Genomic DNA, 17,910 nt, shown 5'->3' with positions numbered 1-17,910 from the left:
CTTGAAGTTTCACCTCCAGAGTTCCTGCACAGCAACTGTCTCCTCCCACCATCCTGACAGGATCTGAACAGAAACAAGAGAGTCGTCAGTAAAAGAAGTTAAATTAATTAATAAAATATTCATTGAATCTTTCTTTCTCTTTTCTTTCTCTATTTACCTGTTGATGTGTGATTTCCTTCAGCCTGGAGTCCTGGAGAAATAGACACAATTGTTGTTTTAAGTAAATATAATAGAAATAGAAATTTGCAATTTTCACCAAAAACTTATTTGGATATTGTTACATTTATATTCAGACAGTTGAACCTGCATTAAAAAACAAGACTGTTTTTTAATCCATCCGTTTCAGCCAATCACAGAAGAGTAGATTAAAGGGTCATATTTCTTTGTGACAATAGGACAAACAGGAAATGTATTATTACTGGCAGAAGGCAAAGCATCCTTAGGGAAGGGGCTAGTTAAGAAGACAGCTCACATCCATACATTTCCAACACACCCACCATTACATACAATCACAACAAGCATTGTGTTGCTTGAGTATACTTCAGTCTGAGAACCTTTCAGACAGAAGCAGTCATTAGCTGAGAACTGCTGTTGAAGTTTCTCTGAGTACAGTTGTTTAGCATCTCTCACCTCATGGCTGAACCTGTGCTTAGACTCTTTAAACCTGTCTTTGTCTCCTCTCCTAAACGCTTCCTCCTTTTACAACCTTAAGAGTGATTTATACTTGCTGCATCCGTGAGGGGTCTCGAGTGTTTCCCCACCAGTGGCTGGAACACGATGCAGCTAACTACTACTTATAATAACAGCATATTATATTGATTATAATCAGGCAGCAAAAAAAAGGGTTTAAAAGGGTTCAGCCAATCAGAGGCAGCGAGTCATGATCGTCTGTCAGTACTCAGTGATGAATACATTGTGTTTCCTGTGAGTTCTTCACAATAAAAGCCCCCATTGTGATTGTCTTGTTGAGGTGTTTTAATGTGAAGCAGCATGTGCTAGCATTAGCAGTAACTTAATGCTGCTGTTGGGACTTCACCATGTATCTGAAACAAAGGAAGAGGCCTGTGTGGAAAAAGAACAGCCTGGTTTGGTTGTTACCACACCATCGCCCATCAGGCGTTAAAATCTCACCTATGTGTGAGATTTGGGTCAAACCACTCATTGGTGCCTCATTGGATGAGGCCACAGGAACATGACATCACCAAGACTCTATAAATCTTATGTGTGATAGGGTGCGGTGAGGATCTGAACTTGTAATGAATGCCTCCTACTTCTTCTTCTTTTCTTTTTTTCCCCAACACACACACCCACATGTGTTTGTGGTTTTTAGGTAGTATGCTTGTAGTTGTATAATAGATGTTTGTTGATTTATATTATTGGTTTAAATCAGTATTGTTAAGTAAATAAGAAAAAGTTATATTTTAAGGAGCAGTTTCTGTGATTATTTTGTGCATATGTGTTGTATTAATAGCTGGATGTGATTCAAACCTTCACTGTTCACTCTGAATGTAGAATAGTACTTTGACTGTTTAATCCACAGTTTGGTTATTGGTCCCTGATCCCAGGGTTTTGCCCCATTATTATTAATATATGTTAATAATCCCATTGATACTAATAATAGTATGAATGTCAATAACATAATGTTCATACTTGCTAATAACAAACAGGGCTCTTGATAGGTCTGTAGGAGAGTGAACAGGAAACAGTGAGGCTGATATCAGATTACAAACAGCCTCACTCATGCATCGTTTCCTGTCAATGAGTCTGAATCTATGGCGAACTCGGCCACCAACAATATAGAACACTGCACACAGAGATCATTACTGAATATACATTGATTGCAGAAATATTAATTTACTACAAATATAATAAATAACTTACGATTTGATTAAAATTTGGGGGATTTTAACTTGCATGTGTACGATTTGACAAAGTTCAGGTCACATCATCATGTTTTATAAACCAGGAGGAAACTTTTGTGGTGTTTCTTTTAACATGGAGTTCATACAGTTCATGCAGTCAATAATTAATGACTTATTTGGATATACATGGCCGTATTTAGTATTTCATCATCAATGTGGTATTAATACTTTTACAATTGTGTTTAATGACTTTGTGCTGCATGGATTCAAGCAAAATAAGCACATCACCTAAAACATCAAACAATTTCTGTAACTTACAAGTCATCTCACCTAAATTCATGCAGTGAATTAAATAATGAATGAACTGATTTAATAACTATGGGAGATAACAGATAAGCAGAAACAGGGTTTAAGAAAAAGAAGGAATCTTTTATTTCTTGGATATCCTGTACAAAGGCCTGATATCACAACTGGTCAGAGAGTATTTACACTAACGGAGGCTTTTCTCTTAATTCCTAAAATGTCTTATGTATGGATCTTAAATGTAAGGGGAAATAAATAAGCATTACTCCAACATGACCTCATCATTTGTGTCTTTCCCACCTTTGAGTCGCTCTCAGATGGAAATACAAGCGGATACTGCAGGATGTTCTTCCGGAAGTACGTTTCAGAAACCGTGTAACTCCAACCACCATCTGGAGAAGCTTGACAGTTCAACCTACTTAATTTTTCAGTCTGAAAAAGATGCCTCTGTCCTGCTCAGACGGTTCGTTTCTTCACTTATTCTCGATGAGGTGTGGCTCTGAGAGTTTTTGGATGTGCAGCTCCTCCACCAGCTCCTCCACACAGGCCTTAAACAAAGGCTCCGGCTCCTGAGAACGAAGAGGGTGAACAAAACTGAGTTAGGACGGATTAATCATAGACTGTGCACTGCTTTATCATAAACAAATCAACATTATTTTCACATCTTTCAGGCGTCTGTGATTTTGTTACTGTGGGATAGAGATGTGAAATCAATTTCTCTGGTTTGTAATGTCTTTCTCATGAAAAATAGAAGCTATTTAGGAACATTTCTGTTGAGGTAAAACGGCTGAAATAAGTGCTGAATGAGGAGACCTTGTGCTCTAGCTGCCTCTGTTTCTCCACGGCCTCCTCCAGACTCAGACCCAACCACTCGGCCTCCTCCTCCGGGATCTCAAACTGCTGCTCACACAGAAGGAACCAGAGAAAGAAAAACGTAAATTGTTTTTTAATCACAACTCCTTTTCTTGTACAGCAGCTGGTAAACATCAAGGTTAGTTTTAACCACTTTAACACATCCCACCTACCTTGTATTTGTTGTAGACCTTCTCTCTCTTGACGGGGTCGGAGGGGTAAAGCTCCTCGTTTCTGCGTGCCAGGCGAAGCAACATGGCCCTCTTCAGGTCCACCCCCAACTTGGAGTTCAGGTCTTCCTTTGACGTCTGACAGGAGTTGGATAATTACAGTCACATGAAAAGCCAATTGGAAAATGTAATTTTGTTACACAACGGCAGCGGTCTCTTACGTTGAGAATATAGAAGTCAAATCCGAAGGCAGCGTCGATGAGGTTCAGAGTGCGTGCTGTGACTGTGATGGTGAACTTGTGATCGAGGATCTCGCTGTACAACTCTCTCTTGAACAGCTGTGGTTTCCAGGTCTTCTTCAGACGAGTCGACATCTACAGGGAGAGAAACATCAGAACATGTTGGGAAGAATCTAAATGTCCTCTGGGTTTTAGTGCCACAAATTTATATATTTCAATACATACTTTAAACATACAATGTTTTTCTTTTTCAATTTAGCCTACATATTTATATTCATTGCAGCTGAATTGTGTAAACATACAACTTTTAATAATGTACTCATAGTGATATCTATGACAGTGCTGTTGAGTGTGCCCACTCAATAATCCCATTCAGTACAATAAAGAAATAAGACAAAAGTGTGATGAACAGAGTGAAAACCTCTATGTATATTTTGTTTTTTAATGGATACATTCTTAATAGATACAAATATTTTGGGAAAATTTAGATATTAAAGAGATTTAGGGTTTTACCCAAAACATGTTTTAAATTACAACATATCATAAAAGTACTGAAACATTATACTAAAGTACTGTAATTATATTTGTGAGCATAACCCTTTTGCTGCTGAATATTTGATTTGAATTTCCACTAAAACAAAACTAGAATTTTATGATATTTTTGGTTAATTGAAAGGTTAACAAGAAGAAAAGGAGGTTGGCAGCGAGTGGACAGTCACATGTCATGTCAACACACCAGTAGAACCAAAGACAGACAATCATTTTCCCGGGTACTCACTTTGTCATTATTGGCATATCTGAAGCCTGATATCCAGCCCTCTCCTCCCCACAGGCCGTCCTGGGAGTGTGGAGGGTAGAAGATGGGTACCGGGACGTCTTGTACCCGCTCCTTCTGCCCCGTTGTTGGGTTGGCTCGGTACTGGACTCCCAAAGGCTTCCAGTGGACGGGTTGTGGTTCTTTCTGCTCGAGGGACTTAAGGTAGTGTGTGGGAAGACGAGCGTAGATGCCCTGCTTTAGTTTTAGGACGTCCCAGATTTTGGGGGAGTATTTATGAAAAGGCATAATGGACGGACTCTTCAAGTCAAATCTGAAAGACAGGTTAAGGATGAAACATTTCTACTCAGTTACTGCAGTAAATCTATAAGAAAATCAGTAGCTCACAACACAGCATTATAACTTTCTGTACTTAGTTTTGCGAGTTGCACTTCCATTTATAAAGGTGGGTCAGATTATTTCATACAATAGATATTTGGGATTAAGTTAATGAAAATAATCTATTTCACTAATAAAATGTTTTCCTCATTTAACAAGCAAGATTTGTGGTCACAGATTAACAAATGTTAAGGGTTTTCTGACCTTTTTAGTCAGGATTTAGTTCAGTGCATTTCAGATGCACTGAATCTTTTGTTTCCTGATCAGACCAAGTAATAAATCCTAGGTCTCCAAGAAACGATAAGATTAATTATAGATAAACTGTATATTTCTGATTTGATTGACAGTTTATTCTATAAAATGTCAACAAACAGAAAAATGCCCATTATAAATTCCCAGTGCCCAAGTCGCAAATTGTTTGCAGCAGTGATTGTTTGGCATTTAACTTAATAAATGACAAATGATTAATCAATCATTGAACATGTTGATGTTAAAGACACCAGCGGCATTGAGTTAGCAGGACGTTAACAGGCACAGGGTGTCAACACAGTTATACATCTAAACATCAGCCTTTATGAGTCTGATATAAAGTTAAGAGCACGTTTAAAAGTCTGTTTTACCAGTTATGATGAAACAGTGACCTCCACCTAGTACTAAGTGAGTTTTCAATCCAGGTTAGTCCAACATTCAGCGGGCAAGGACATCACGCACACCACCCACAGCCGCCGATGCTCAGACACGTTTCCGGATTGATCGGCCAACCCACACCAGGGAGCAACGTGATTGGATGAGGGACAGGAAATACTCGCAGATGATTGGTTTACACACACTGTCAATCAATGTTGTTTTCTTGGCAAAGCGGATGTAGATTGAACGTAAATTCTGCTTCTGCAGTTATCACCCTATATACACCCTATATATGCATTTATTTACAACGTGTAATGTATGGACTTTTTCATACATTTTACAATAGCAAATCATTGATCATATATTTTCATTTTTGTGACTGCAATGTTTCTGTTAAACAAAACAGCACTTTTAACTTTAAATTATCTTATATTGCGTGACTGAGTTTTGTGTTTAAAATGTAAGTAACGTTAGCTATTAGATACATCATGTATTTAAGGTAAAAGAACAATCCTTGATTGTACTACCGTACATTACTTGAATACTTTAATAAATAAAAGTAGCGAATTAAAAAATGTGACGCTCCCTTTAAACAAGATGGTATAAAAAAGCGTAGTGATCAAAGTACGTATATGTACAAATAATTAACATGACTATTTATCTTGAGTCTGCACCATGCTCGTGGTGTCGCCCGTAAGGTGGAATTGAACCACTCTGCCGCTAGGCAGCTACAGGTTTGAAGCCTGCACCCCGGACCACCGAGGCTCATCCGGGCATTTATAATGAGGATCCGGAAGCGTATATATACAATGTATCAAAGAGAGTGTTTTCAGTAATGGTGTTTGGTCAATGACCGTTAGTTTGCTTGTATGACAGAGCGCTCGTATATAAAGTATATCATAACGTGCCGGACGTCATAAAGCATATTATTGTCAAATAAACACAAAAAACGGGAAACGTAGTCTGGTTTGTGACGTGCTATTCAAAGTAGATGCATTGTGATTGGCTGTCCAAAAATAAAAAGGCGTAGCCACATGGCGTCATCACAGGTGACAAATATAGAGGATTACAATTAAACACAGATAGAAAGACACAGGTGAAATTGATGAGATGAATAATGACTGCATAGGTGTGCCTGTGTATTTTCTGCAGCGTTTGCCATGAATATGTCCTCTGTGTGTAATCTGATGAAGTCTCTCAGTCTCACACTTTTGCTGCTTACACTGCTACAGACTCATTATACATTACCTATCACGAGATCCAATCCTTCAGCTGCAAGTTATTTAACTTAATCTTATTTTTCATTCTATCCATGATTTTTGGAAGGAGTATTCAAATACTAAAAATGAAAGTACTGCATTACAATTGAGCAAATAAATAATAGTAAATTTAAAGTATTGACATTGTATTAATATGAAAGTGATACATCGTTGTAGTTGCCTGAGGTGGAGCTAATTTTAACTATCCTTCTTCATACTTCATCTATACACTGTTATGTAGTTAACAGTACATCATATTTTATAAACTTTTTGTTTTACATATAAAATCTTAATCTGTAAATTAGCTAGTAATTATAACTGTAAAATAAATGTAGTAGCTTAAAATAGGTACAATAGTTGAGTTTGAAATGTAGTGGTGTAAAAGTAAAAAGCATAAAATGAAGTAAAGTTTAACTTCATCAAGTACAGTACTTGAGTAAATGTACTTTGTTACTTTCCACCACTGGGTGTATAGTTTAATTTAGTATTAAAGTGGATATTCATAATACAGAAGCCTATTAAATCACATCTCCTTATGCATTTGTTCTTCTACTTTCTTTGGTTGCTGTAACACTGGGATAAATTATCTTAAAATAAAAAGAGACACATATTAGCATTATTTGTTTATACATATATGGTAGAGAATACAAAGGTTCGGAGTACAAATGAGGCGTCACAAGAAGAAATGCCTCGCTTGGTATTGCAGCGCCATGTTAATGTCATCAAACTAACATAAACATAACATTTACATGTATTGTATGAGCAATGTTTTAGGAGAGATTACACTTTCAACATCTGTTCATGTTCCGCATCATCCACTACCTTTACCTTTACATTCATTCATTTATTTCTATTACTTCAGTCAGAGGAAGGTGTTCTCGATGACCAGTGTCTGAGGCTCTTCCTTTGTTTCCCCAGCTGGTGGTGCCAGCAGGCTGGTCTCCTCCTCTACGGGAGAGCAACACATAGACCCAGCGCAGGCCTTTCCACAGGCGAGGCTGCAGGCCAGAAGAGGTGGCAGGGAGGGGTCCTCTCTGTGGATGACAGGGGAGGCGTCCCCGTCGCTGCCTTCGGAGGACTCAGAGCAGGAGGCAAACTCTGGTTGGACGGTGCAGCAGCTCACTCCGACACTCTGCAGCACCTTAGTGACCCCTGACATTAGATCAGCACACCTGCACATGTGTGAAATGATTCTGCATTAATAAAATATAGAGCTTTGAGCTTTAGCCATTGTTAAGCCTCACTGCTGCTGTCTTTACCTACAGTTCAATACTGTAGGTATTACTCCCCTGTCATCCACATTAATTTACAATGGCAAGCGCATGATAAAAGTGTCCGGTTATACTGTACGGTTACACAAAATAAATCCATACCTTTCAGCTAATCAGAATTGATAATTCCTCTATGGCCATGGTTTGTTAGAACCCCCTAGGTACCAAAGTCAAAAGACTTTTCCACTTCACCTGTGCATTGGAAACCCAGCATGGCAGTGTACATGGACAGAGGCCACCATGAAGGATTCAGTTAACTGCCAGATGTGAAGATTGTGCACAGCCTGCACTCCGGGGACACTCGTAATCCTTCGTCCAAGATCAGATGCGCAAATGTGTGGAGGTGTGGCCTGTAGCAGCAGAAGTCCATACCTGTGCACCTGGAAAGATTTACGACAGTCAGTGGAGGTTTGGATACAGCTGCAGCACACATAAGAACTTCAGCTAAATGCTTAAAAGCAACATTTAAAACACACTGACCTGTGGTGCAGCAGTGGCGATCAGCACAATCACAGCGAGCAGGGAGAGAAGAGGATCCAGGTAAACCAGCAGGCCACAGGTTCCCGAGCTGTGTAGGAACTGTGGGCCGACCAGCAGCATCACCAGGCTGTTGATCAGAGCCAGCAGAGAGCTACAGAGGCCCTGCATGACGAGGACAAAGGACTTGAGACTGACTGGCCGCTGGCTGCTTGGTACGGTCCTCTCAATGTGATGGGATGACTTGTAGACTTTGGTATTAGATGCATTTTGACTGTCTGAAGGGAGAGAAAACAGTAAAACATGATCTTCACATGTGTAAAATATGTGGCTCTTTTTCTACGGGACACTAAAGTGAGAAAGGTGACATTCCAAGGAGCTAAACTCTCTTACCAAGATGTATGCAGGTGTTGTCTTTGGAAATCTCTGCGATGTCTTCTGAACGACTCTCACACTTGCAAACCTTCAAATCTGCGACACCGCTGGCTGCCTCACAGTCCCTGCGGTCCTGTTGAGCTGCTGCGTGCAGGTGGACTGGCTGTTGAAGGGCAGTTTGAGAGTCGGTGTCAGGGACGCTGGAGGTTCCCGGGACGCTGGAGGTTCCCGGGTTGCAGAGGACTAGTGCCCCATTGTGGGGCGAGTTGTCCACGGCAGATTGGACGTAGCTAACATCATCCAGGACTCGCTCCGGCTCAGCCTGGCCTTTGGGTTCCTCTGCGGCCAAGACTGTGGGAGTCGAACAGAGGAATGAAAAACAAACGTGGACACTGTTTGATGTTCCTTACAGCTGAATATACATATGGCAGCTACTTCAAAGGGAAGTGTGTCTGTACACTAGCATCACCTGGACAGGCACACTAATTCTTCTGTGGTAAAAGATTATTACATAATGCCATTTCAAGTGCTTTCACATGACATGAGAGAGGGGCTCTGCAGCAGGATTTTTTAAGCCTCATGCATCATTGTGATCTGCCAAGAATTCCACATTCTTCAAAATGAATGAATTTGAAATCCTTTAAAATCCTTAGGTACAGTTAAAAGTGTGGTCATCACACATTGAACAACTAACTATTGTATCTCAGATTAGATTGATCAGATTTCAATTTTTAACCAGCTGGAGCTGGATGTCACATGTCCAGATTTCAGTTGTAAAAATCACATGAGGATCAATATATGGTAAATGTGAAGCTTCAGCTAGCATTCCGGTAACTTAGATTAGCATCAAAACTGAAAACTGGGAGGAGGGCAACACCGACCACAAGCTAACAAACCAAAAGTTCTTATTAATGGCTTATAACTAAAATCCAAGGCATTTGAAAGTGATTAACTGACTGTTAAGAAAGCTAATTACAGCCTCAATAAATATGCCTTATTACAAATTTGTACCACATAATGTTGTACTGTATATATTTGTGCATCATGCTTTCAAAGTGACCATGTAACCTGTAGGTAACGTTACCTTTACGGTTCACTTCAAGGTGAGATTCCTTCCTCGGCTGCCTGCTGGTATCGGCCCTCTCATTCTGCAGCTGATCCCACTTCAGCCAGACCACCAGCAACTTGTGAGGCAGACTGACAGCTCCGACCACCACCAGCAGCAGGGGGCGCTGCACAGGGTGTGGCTCCAGGGAAAAGCTGACAATTTCCATGAAGTAAGAGAGACACAGAGAGGTGAGGAGGAGGGCAGAAAAGAAAGCCCCCACAGGCTGAATCCTGCTGCTGGTGAAGGACACGCCACAGTCCGGGGGCCCATCGGCCCGGGTCCCAGGGGTAGATTCAATGGATGACTCTGCAGGCAGGATGGAGGGAAGTACTGCTGAGGAGGAGGAGGAAGCATGTGGAGGAGATGCGGAGGAATCCGAAGAGGAGAGCGGGTTCTTTTTTATGCTTGCCGTTTGAGGAGGAGGAAGAGCCATGCGCAAGAAGATGAAGAGCGTGTGGAAACCATCCACTAAGGTGATGAGGCAATTGCACAGATGACTGATGGTGACCTCGCAGACCAGCAGCAGGATGGTCACTCCCAGCATGCACCAGTGTAGCACCCTCATACCTGGAACTGAGAGTATATAGCGCACTAGAATACTTCATATACTCAAACACGCACACACACACACACACACACACACACACGCACGCACGCACGCACGCACGCACGCACGCACGCACGCACGCACGCACGCACGCACGCACTCTTGTTCTGACAACCTCCACCTTGCATGCTCTTCATTATGCTCATATAAAATAAAATAAAGCTCAATAAATAAAAATGGATGTAAATACGATTAAAAAAACATTTGCATTTGCTTCAGTGTTATTACTTTCTATTTCTAGAAACATACTCTTGTACAATTTCAGGCACTTTACTTTCCATTTTCTGCAACTTTATACAAAGTATATTTGATAACTTCAGATAAAAGTTATTTTGCAGATTGAGATTGACAATGCAAAATGTAATTAACAGATAAATGATGATGTATTATTATAAAACAATATTGATCTGGGGGGAAATAGAGAAGTTCCCAGCAGTATATAAAGCAGTTCAATTTAACCCCACCTTTACCTTTAAAACATTAAAGTATGCACACATTAATGCATCAGTAATTATAATCCAGAAATATAATATATTGTTCTGAAATTCGCCATTCAGCATAATGAGTACTTTTACTTTTGGTACTTGGAGTATTTCAACACTGTGGTTTTACTACTTTTACTTGAGCAAAATATATGACCATTTCTTCCACCGCTGACTAAGTCATGAATAAGCGTGTACATGTAACACACAACAAACCAATTTGCTCAAGCATAACTGGGGAATCAAAATTTAAGACAAATGTACTTTTTTCTTTTTAGTATAAAGTTAAATTACCCCAGAAAAGTGGATGACCCTCAGTCAGCAGTCAAACACAAGTTGAGTTCTTGGATGTGATCTGTGCGCCGAAATCCGAAAAATCTTCTTCTCACCTTCTCTCCCTCCTGTTCCACCACACTCCTCCTCTGCTCTAATCACAGTCATGTGAGCTGGAGAGGAGGGGATGGGTGGGTGGTATCGTCCTCTCCTCAGTCATCCCTGTTTGCATTCCCTCAGCTCTCTGGTGGGAGAAAATACCTTCAGTGGACAGAGCCCACCCAGCCTTCACACACTCTCTGAGCAGATCCAGTGGAGCTAATTTGCACTAATTAAATCCCCATTGTATTGTCAGGATTATATAACCAGATCATAAGGTTATGTCTGAAAAAAAAAAAGACTGCCTTGATGTTTAAAGGAAGGTTACAGGCAATCTAGCACTAGGCCCCAGGCAAGAGGCAGAGTTAGGTACCGACCACCTTTAAGATATCGACTAAAATAATCCAAGTAGTATCAAACTTTTCAAACTATTTTGTACAAAAAATAAAAAGAGTATTTGTACGGCTGCAAATGTAATGTGTTTTTCCCCACTAGCAGCTACCCATACAGCCTGTGGAGTGGTGGTAAAGTATTTGACAGGGTTGGCAGTTCCAAAAATTCCATAAAAATAAAAGCAGAGGTAGTGGTGGTATTTTACGGACAGAATGAAGGAGAAAAAAGGCATCAAATGAAGTACTCTATTGTTATCAGTATTACTTTAAGGGTACTGGTATTAGTATTGTAATTTTGTAAACGACACCTGGCCCCAGTTTGTTTATCGTTTGATTTGGTAGGCTCAATTTTAAAAACATGTTCAAAAGCATGATTTAAAAAGTGCAGCTGTAGAACCATGAAATATGTATTTTTTTATTTTGACTGTTCAGAACAGATTGACCAAGGCACATGAGTATGCAGATATATGCAGAGATACAAACAATTAAAGCTAGGGTGGGTAATGTATTTTAGAAATATTATATGTTTTGCACATATTGTTAAATAGGTGACAGGGGGTGTGATCTAACAGGGTTAAAAAGGTATTTTCCATTTCAAAACAACTTTAAAGGAGCTACATGTGAGATTTTGAACATTGAAATAACCATAAAATAGCCATAAACAACAACAAAAAACAAAGATATAGCAGAATAATTGCGTACTGTAACCCAAGCTCCTCTGTTCTTTGTTTTCGTTATCTGGCCGGCCTTTTAGTGCATTTGAGTCCTTCCCTTTGAAACTGTTGGCCATATCCGCATTTATAAAGACACTAAGAGAGTGACCTCCCACACAGCATTGTAAGAACGAGATGGCAGAATGCAGTGAGAAGCGTCAAACTTTAGCTACATGATATTTCACCTGATGTTTTAGTTGGCTAGCATTAACAGGATAGAAACACGAAGGGGACGGCGAGGTGAGACTGACGTGCCCATCTGCTTTGGTCTGAGATGTTGATGCTCCAGTGTGACATCTAGTAGTCCTGAATGTTGTATTTAGAATCTTTAACATGTAGACATTTAATAACATTAGCCACATAAGCTAAAGGTCATACCAGACCAAGCAAAACCCTGAAGCACAGGCTACAAAGTGGGCAACAGTGCACTCTATTGCTTTGTAGACAACTTCTTGCTTGGTAAGTTAAAGTCTCACTTGAAAGATGCTTAAAGGGAAATTGTATGCAACAGCTTGTACACATTTGTGAAAATTCACATCTTCACATCCTCGCCAAGAGATGGGAAGATTCCGATACCACTCTCAGATATGGTGTCTCAGCATTCATTACCCCACGGGTGACGCATCAGTCCTATCAGCCCTTGCTCTAGTGTGCCAGTATGCAGGGGTCTGTTGCAGTCCACTGGACTGCGAATCAACAGGCCAGATAGGGGCTGACACCACGGATAAATCCCTACTGTTCTATCAGCATGCCAGCACATTCCTGAGGCAAGGAAAAGACCCAGTGAGGAAGCATTTGATCACTTGGCACTGTCCCCTAACACACACACACACACACACACACACACACACACACACACAGAGAGACAGACAGAGAGACAGAGAGAGAGAGAGAGAGATAGATAGAGATAGAGAGAGAGAGAGAGAGAGAGACCAGGCAGCTTGGCTAAACTTTTAGCACCCACAGGTTTTCGTTATGAAGGTCTGCCTGCTCCTTTATCTTCTGAGGATTTCTTTGAAGCTGCTATGACTGAATATTTTTGTCCACTTGGAGGCAGCGGAACAATATGAAAACACAACATTGACAAATCATCACCTAATAAAGTTGTTGTCCAGTTCGACTCCCTGCTGAGAACATGCAAACATCAGTATCAAATCAAGTTCAGCTTCTTGTTACTTATAGAGGGAAATATAAAATGTCTGTGGATCTAACAAAACATTTTCACGAGACAACTTCACAATTGACTCTTCAACTGTTCACCCAGGCATTGAATCACGTTTCATATTGACAGAGACATTGCCTGAGGAGATTCTCGATTAGTCGTGAACAAGAACAAGAGGCCAACAGCACATCAGGAAATATTTTATTTTAACCAGAATTTTACAGGTGCAATGAAACCAAAACCCTGCAGTGCTCACTATGGAGATTGAAGAACCCAGACCTTTATCACTGTGTGTCGCATCGACTCAACTCACTGTGATATGAAACAGAGAGTGTTTGGTTGCAGTAAAGCTGTTTTGTGAGAGCTTAAAAATGACTGTAGGATAGCACAACTTTCTAGTAAATGCTCACAATAACCTTTGCTCTTTACACACTTCCAACATTCAAACTATAAAGAGAGGTCTTTATTTTCTGGGTAGAAGATAAAGTCTCCCAACCCTCTGTATTATTAAAGCATTATTAGGTGGGAGTGGATTAGTGCAGTGCGGAATTCCTCACATACAGAGCAGAGCTCCCACCCTGTGCTCAACCCCCACCATCACTACACACCCTCACTCCAGGAGACAGAAGGGAGTGACACTTCTCTTCGTTTAGATGGAATATTTTGTCTTAAAATAAATTATTCAAAATTATTGCAAGACAAAAAAGATTAGAGGAACTTATAAAAAAGAAAAAGAAAAGCAGAAGCACGTTTTTTTTGCATTTGTCATCCTGTTAATCTTTCTTTTGGAAAGAGATGTTGATTTTGAATATTTCACATTTCCTTTTAGTCATGCTAATAACGTGGCCCATGGATGTGTCGGTTAGTGCGCCACTTTGCTCCAAACTGAATTTTCTCAACATCTGTTTAAAGGAATGCCATGAAAATGACATTCCCATCAGTCGTATTTGTACTTTGTTGAGTGCTAATATTTAGTATGTTTTATCAAACATTTAACTCATTGCCTGCACTCAGTGCAGAAAAGCAGCATTTTTTCTTCGTGGCTGAATTTGGGTCTGACCGTGTCAAGAGGGTAAAGACCCACTGAGAAAGGCACAATGCAAAGTTAATTTTCTTTATGTGTACATGCATGTAGTGTACACATAAAAAAAAAAAATCACTTTGCAAGGCATTGTGGGATTTCCAGAAACATAGGACTGACCAGGAAAACGAAAAAAAGGGAGGTTTCAAAAGATTAAATTCTAAAACTTTATGTAAATTAGGGAGAAATGTGCCTGCTGGCTACATAGTATTTTGCAAAAGAAACTATAAAACGGACCACAAGGCAATGCAGTGGTGCCTCAGGACGTCTTTATCTGCTGTGGAGACATGTCTCTGGGGAGAACAGCATCATTGTCTCTCTGTGATTCTTGTTTTATGTCCTTGGCCTCCAAGAAAACAGATGCAAACAAAAATGAGCTGCTGTTTCGCACATGTGAACTGAAAAGTGCAGGTTGCTTATTGTCACAAAATCGCTGCAACATTCTTTGGAACAAAGGTTTTGCCATCCTAAATGCGAACGATTTGTGTGGTTATATTTGACGGCCGGGTTTGTCTGATCACCTCAACTTAGTTGATTGGACACAATGTATCTACCCAGAGTTCAAGATGAGTCATCAAAAATATGTTTGTGTTTTACAGGAATGATTTTTCAACAGATATAGCATACGACGACAGATACATGAACAATAAAACATGGGACAGGACAGGAAACTTATTTAAATGTATTCAACATCAAAGTTGCAATTTTGACCGGGAAACTTGATTTTCCTAAAAGCGCTGGTATACATCCAACTTAACAATAATAATAATAATAATAATAATAATAATAATAAACTAAAACTACACCAAATGTCCCTGGACTGAATCACAGCAGATGTTGGTAATTTTGGTCTGATCAGTGAAAATAAAAACCCACCTATAAATGGACTGTACTTTTCAATAGTGCATCAAATAAGTAGTACTGTTTATAGAGAAGTGATACATTGAGGTTTCAAAGATCACATATGCTGTCCCAACCAAGCTTGATCTGCTCACATTTCCATCATCAGAGTTCAGACATTGAAACATTCAGTCATATCATTTTGTCATTACATGCATTTATTTGAGGAACAAATTTTGCCATACATTTCTTTGTGATTACCAGCACTTTTCAATTAAGTTAACAAATTATGATTAAAAATTTCTAAAAATTAAAGCATAACAAACAGTGTGGAGGGAGGGGGGGGGGCAAACTATCTGTTGGGTGGAGAGGAGCAGGAAGATTGACAACACACCTGCCTGTATAATACAAAGCAGCTCTCTTTATGAAACATACATGAAGTTGACATTTTCATGTAAAGTTGCTCAAGTTCTTGCTCTGGAAAATTCCAGATAGGAGTGGGATTTGAGCGCAGACATCAGCTCCTGCAGTGTAGTGTCCTTTACTTCGGTCTCCTCTGTGTGAAACCAACACGGCCCACAGCGCCCCCTTGTGGCGACAGCTTCACCCCCCCAGAGTAGTGTTAAAAACAAGGAATTTGATGATAACTAAGATTTGTGCTGCTCCCTAGCGTTTGCTTTTATTACTGCACCCCGACTGCTACCATCGTCAACCATCCACACATATTCACCTTTCCTTCCAACACAGATTACACTGCCCCCCCCCAAAAAAAAACAACAAAACAAAACAAAATATTTGCTCTAGTTTGAATCTGAAATATACATAAACATGGAGTTAATCTTTAAAAGCAACCCCGAAAAAGGAAAATAAAAGATAAAATGAGGATGAAGAAGAAAATGGGGGAAAATAAATCAGAAAAGGCTCCTGAAGCTATAAAATAAATAGAAAATAACTAATTTCTCAAAGCAGCCCAAACAGAAAAAAGGACTGAATCTGAAGTGGTGAGTTTTGAAGGCAACATGAATGATGAACTGGAGCGATGACGGCATGAAGCACCAGTGGAAGACGGGAAGAGGGAGCGTGAGAGATGACGACAGAGACCGAGCTGCTTTTCTTGATAGAGTTTAACACAACAATGACTGGTTGAATAAAGCAATAATAGTGTCTGAAAGTTGCAGAGAAAAAAAAGATGTAAATAACTCCCGATATCTTGCTTTTCGGCATTTGCAGAAGTTCTGTCTTTTTCAGCTGGGAGCAAAATTACCGAGTGTCACTTTCAAAAAGCGTTTGAAAGGCAAGTAGAGAGACAGTTACAGCTCCTCCAAATCAGATCTGAGGAGACCAACCGGAGGGAGGCGCTGATTCCTGAGGGGCCAAAGTGAGTGATGAGGAAAATGGACAAAGAGGGAGGTCACTTTGGCAGAGGTCCCTTAAGAGCTTCTTTTTTTATTTTTTTTATCTGGTCGGGAGTTGGGACGCAGACATAAACCATTGACATTTGAAACGACACGTTAACATCTTCAGCTTCCTCAGATATAAAAACCTTTGACAGTGACTTACTTCCACCTCCAGAACTAGTGTTTAAAGCCAGCAGGTCCGCTCAGCACCGTCCATCACCGTTATTCTGTGATGCGACTGTGTCATCAACCCTGTTTTCTTATTATCACCGTTATGTCTTTGTGTATGTACTTTATGAAGAAAAAAAGCCCCCCCCCCCCCAAATACCCCCCAAACCAAAACAAAACTTTAACTGCTAGATATTTCCCCAATTACAGTGGAAATCTACACAAGAGAGCAACAAGAGGGAAAGGTCTGTGTTCTGTCTTTGGTTAGTGTTTCATCCCCCGGCTCTCTTCTTGCTCATCCGCTTGTGTGTAAAGACAAAATGTAGTGATAACATGGTGATTTTATTTCTCTCCCCCCTCCTTCCTCATAATGTGCATATGTGTGTGCGTGTGTGCGTGTGTGTGTTTCAGTGGTCAATGTAATGTAGATGGTTCCATATTTGTCACAGCAACGCTCCAGGAGTTGATTTTGTCTTATTGTCTTTCCATAATTTGCTTATATTTTCAGAGAGCTTCAACTGTCACACCAGGTCTTCTGTCCTTTAAGGAAAGGTTGTGTTGGTGGTAACGTCAAAGAAACAACAAAAACATTGTAGGGCAACCAGTAACGTAGTAGAGCCAGACAAACTGAGTGCCGTTTTCTCTTGTCCTCACTGTCCCTGTTGAAGTAAAAGAGAGGTGATGAATCATTCCTGAACGTAGCACAGGACATTTGTAAAACCCAGCTCAATAATGGCAGACCTATCAATCTATGACTGATACAAATCTTTTGATGAAACCACTTTGCTCACTGTGTGCACACTGTGTAGTCTGAAGCCATTACAGCACTTTTTTTTTGCAGCATATTTTGTAATTAAAATGCTACTTTGGCTGCACATGCAAACCTAAACTGCCTTAAACCTCATCTACACTGGCTGCAGGGCAGCAGCAGCACTTGCAGTCTTCCGTCAGTGTGTATTCAGCCACAGTGTTACATTTTGGCAACGTTCAAAGTGTGTGC

The 17,910-nt window shown here is 40.2% G+C and overlaps 3 protein-coding genes and 1 non-coding gene across 5 annotated transcripts in view; all 4 read right to left on the bottom strand.

Annotated features, from left to right (window-relative positions):
- Nucleotides 1–2,270: 2,270 nt before the first annotated feature.
- On the bottom strand, nt 2,271–5,310 carry mrpl28 (mitochondrial ribosomal protein L28). The gene is made up of 6 exons (XM_068721290.1): nt 5,200–5,310; nt 4,205–4,514; nt 3,409–3,561; nt 3,191–3,325; nt 2,979–3,065; nt 2,271–2,734 (listed from the first exon to the last, which is right to left on the bottom strand). The coding sequence occupies exons 2-6, from the start codon at nt 4,487–4,489 to the stop codon at nt 2,639–2,641; spliced, it is 756 nt and encodes a 251-aa protein (XP_068577391.1). The 5' UTR covers nt 4,490–4,514; nt 5,200–5,310; the 3' UTR covers nt 2,271–2,638.
- Nucleotides 5,311–5,894: 584 nt separating this feature from the next.
- trnastop-uca (transfer RNA opal suppressor (anticodon UCA)) lies at nt 5,895–5,981 on the bottom strand. The gene has a single exon. It is a non-coding gene; the product is annotated as a tRNA-Sec (tRNA).
- Nucleotides 5,982–7,127: 1,146 nt separating this feature from the next.
- On the bottom strand, nt 7,128–11,226 carry LOC137880050 (proton-coupled zinc antiporter SLC30A1). Its single transcript, XM_068721159.1, has 6 exons — nt 11,175–11,226; nt 9,673–10,269; nt 8,607–8,939; nt 8,217–8,491; nt 7,929–8,116; nt 7,128–7,637 (listed from the first exon to the last, which is right to left on the bottom strand). The coding sequence occupies exons 1-6, from the start codon at nt 11,224–11,226 to the stop codon at nt 7,328–7,330; spliced, it is 1,755 nt and encodes a 584-aa protein (XP_068577260.1). The 3' UTR covers nt 7,128–7,327.
- A 4,316-nt stretch (nt 11,227–15,542) lies between these two features.
- Nucleotides 15,543–17,910, bottom strand: part of ppp1r37 (protein phosphatase 1, regulatory subunit 37) — a 40,619-nt gene continuing 38,251 nt past the window's right edge. For both annotated transcript variants that reach the window (XM_068711417.1, XM_068711424.1), the window contains one exon: nt 15,543–17,569. The gene's annotated coding sequence lies outside the window, so the exon portion shown is untranslated. The remainder of the gene's footprint in view (nt 17,570–17,910) is intronic.

The sequence above is a fragment of the Cebidichthys violaceus genome, unplaced genomic scaffold, assembly GCF_023349555.1.
Source record: "Cebidichthys violaceus isolate CVI_PGR_0920_01 unplaced genomic scaffold, fCebVio1.0.p SCAF_1, whole genome shotgun sequence".
Classification (NCBI taxonomy): Eukaryota; Metazoa; Chordata; class Actinopteri; order Perciformes; family Stichaeidae; genus Cebidichthys; species Cebidichthys violaceus.
The sequence above is the reverse complement of the archived record's forward strand: the minus strand, read 5'-3'. Positions and strand labels throughout refer to the sequence as shown.

Bases quoted from the DNA above. Each gene is read 5' to 3' on its own strand.
- mrpl28 (XM_068721290.1), bottom strand. From the start codon at position 4,489: ATGCCTTTTCATAAATACTCCCCCAAAATCTGGGACGTCCTAAAACTA. The intron at 3,326-3,408 runs GTAAGAGACCGC...AACTCCTGTCAG, and splicing joins TTGACTTCTATATTCTCAAC to ACGTCAAAGGAAGACCTGAA. The intron at 3,066-3,190 runs GTAGGTGGGATG...CTGTGTGAGCAG, and splicing joins AGGTCTACAACAAATACAAG to CAGTTTGAGATCCCGGAGGA.
- LOC137880050 (XM_068721159.1), bottom strand. From the start codon at position 11,226: ATGACTGTGATTAGAGCAGAGGAGGAGTGTGGTGGAACAGGAGGGAGA. The intron at 10,270-11,174 runs GTGAGAAGAAGA...ATATACTCTCAG, and splicing joins TGGAACAGGAGGGAGAGAAG to TTCCAGGTATGAGGGTGCTA. The intron at 7,638-7,928 runs GTGAAGTGGAAA...ACACATGTGCAG, and splicing joins GCTGGGTTTCCAATGCACAG to GTGTGCTGATCTAATGTCAG.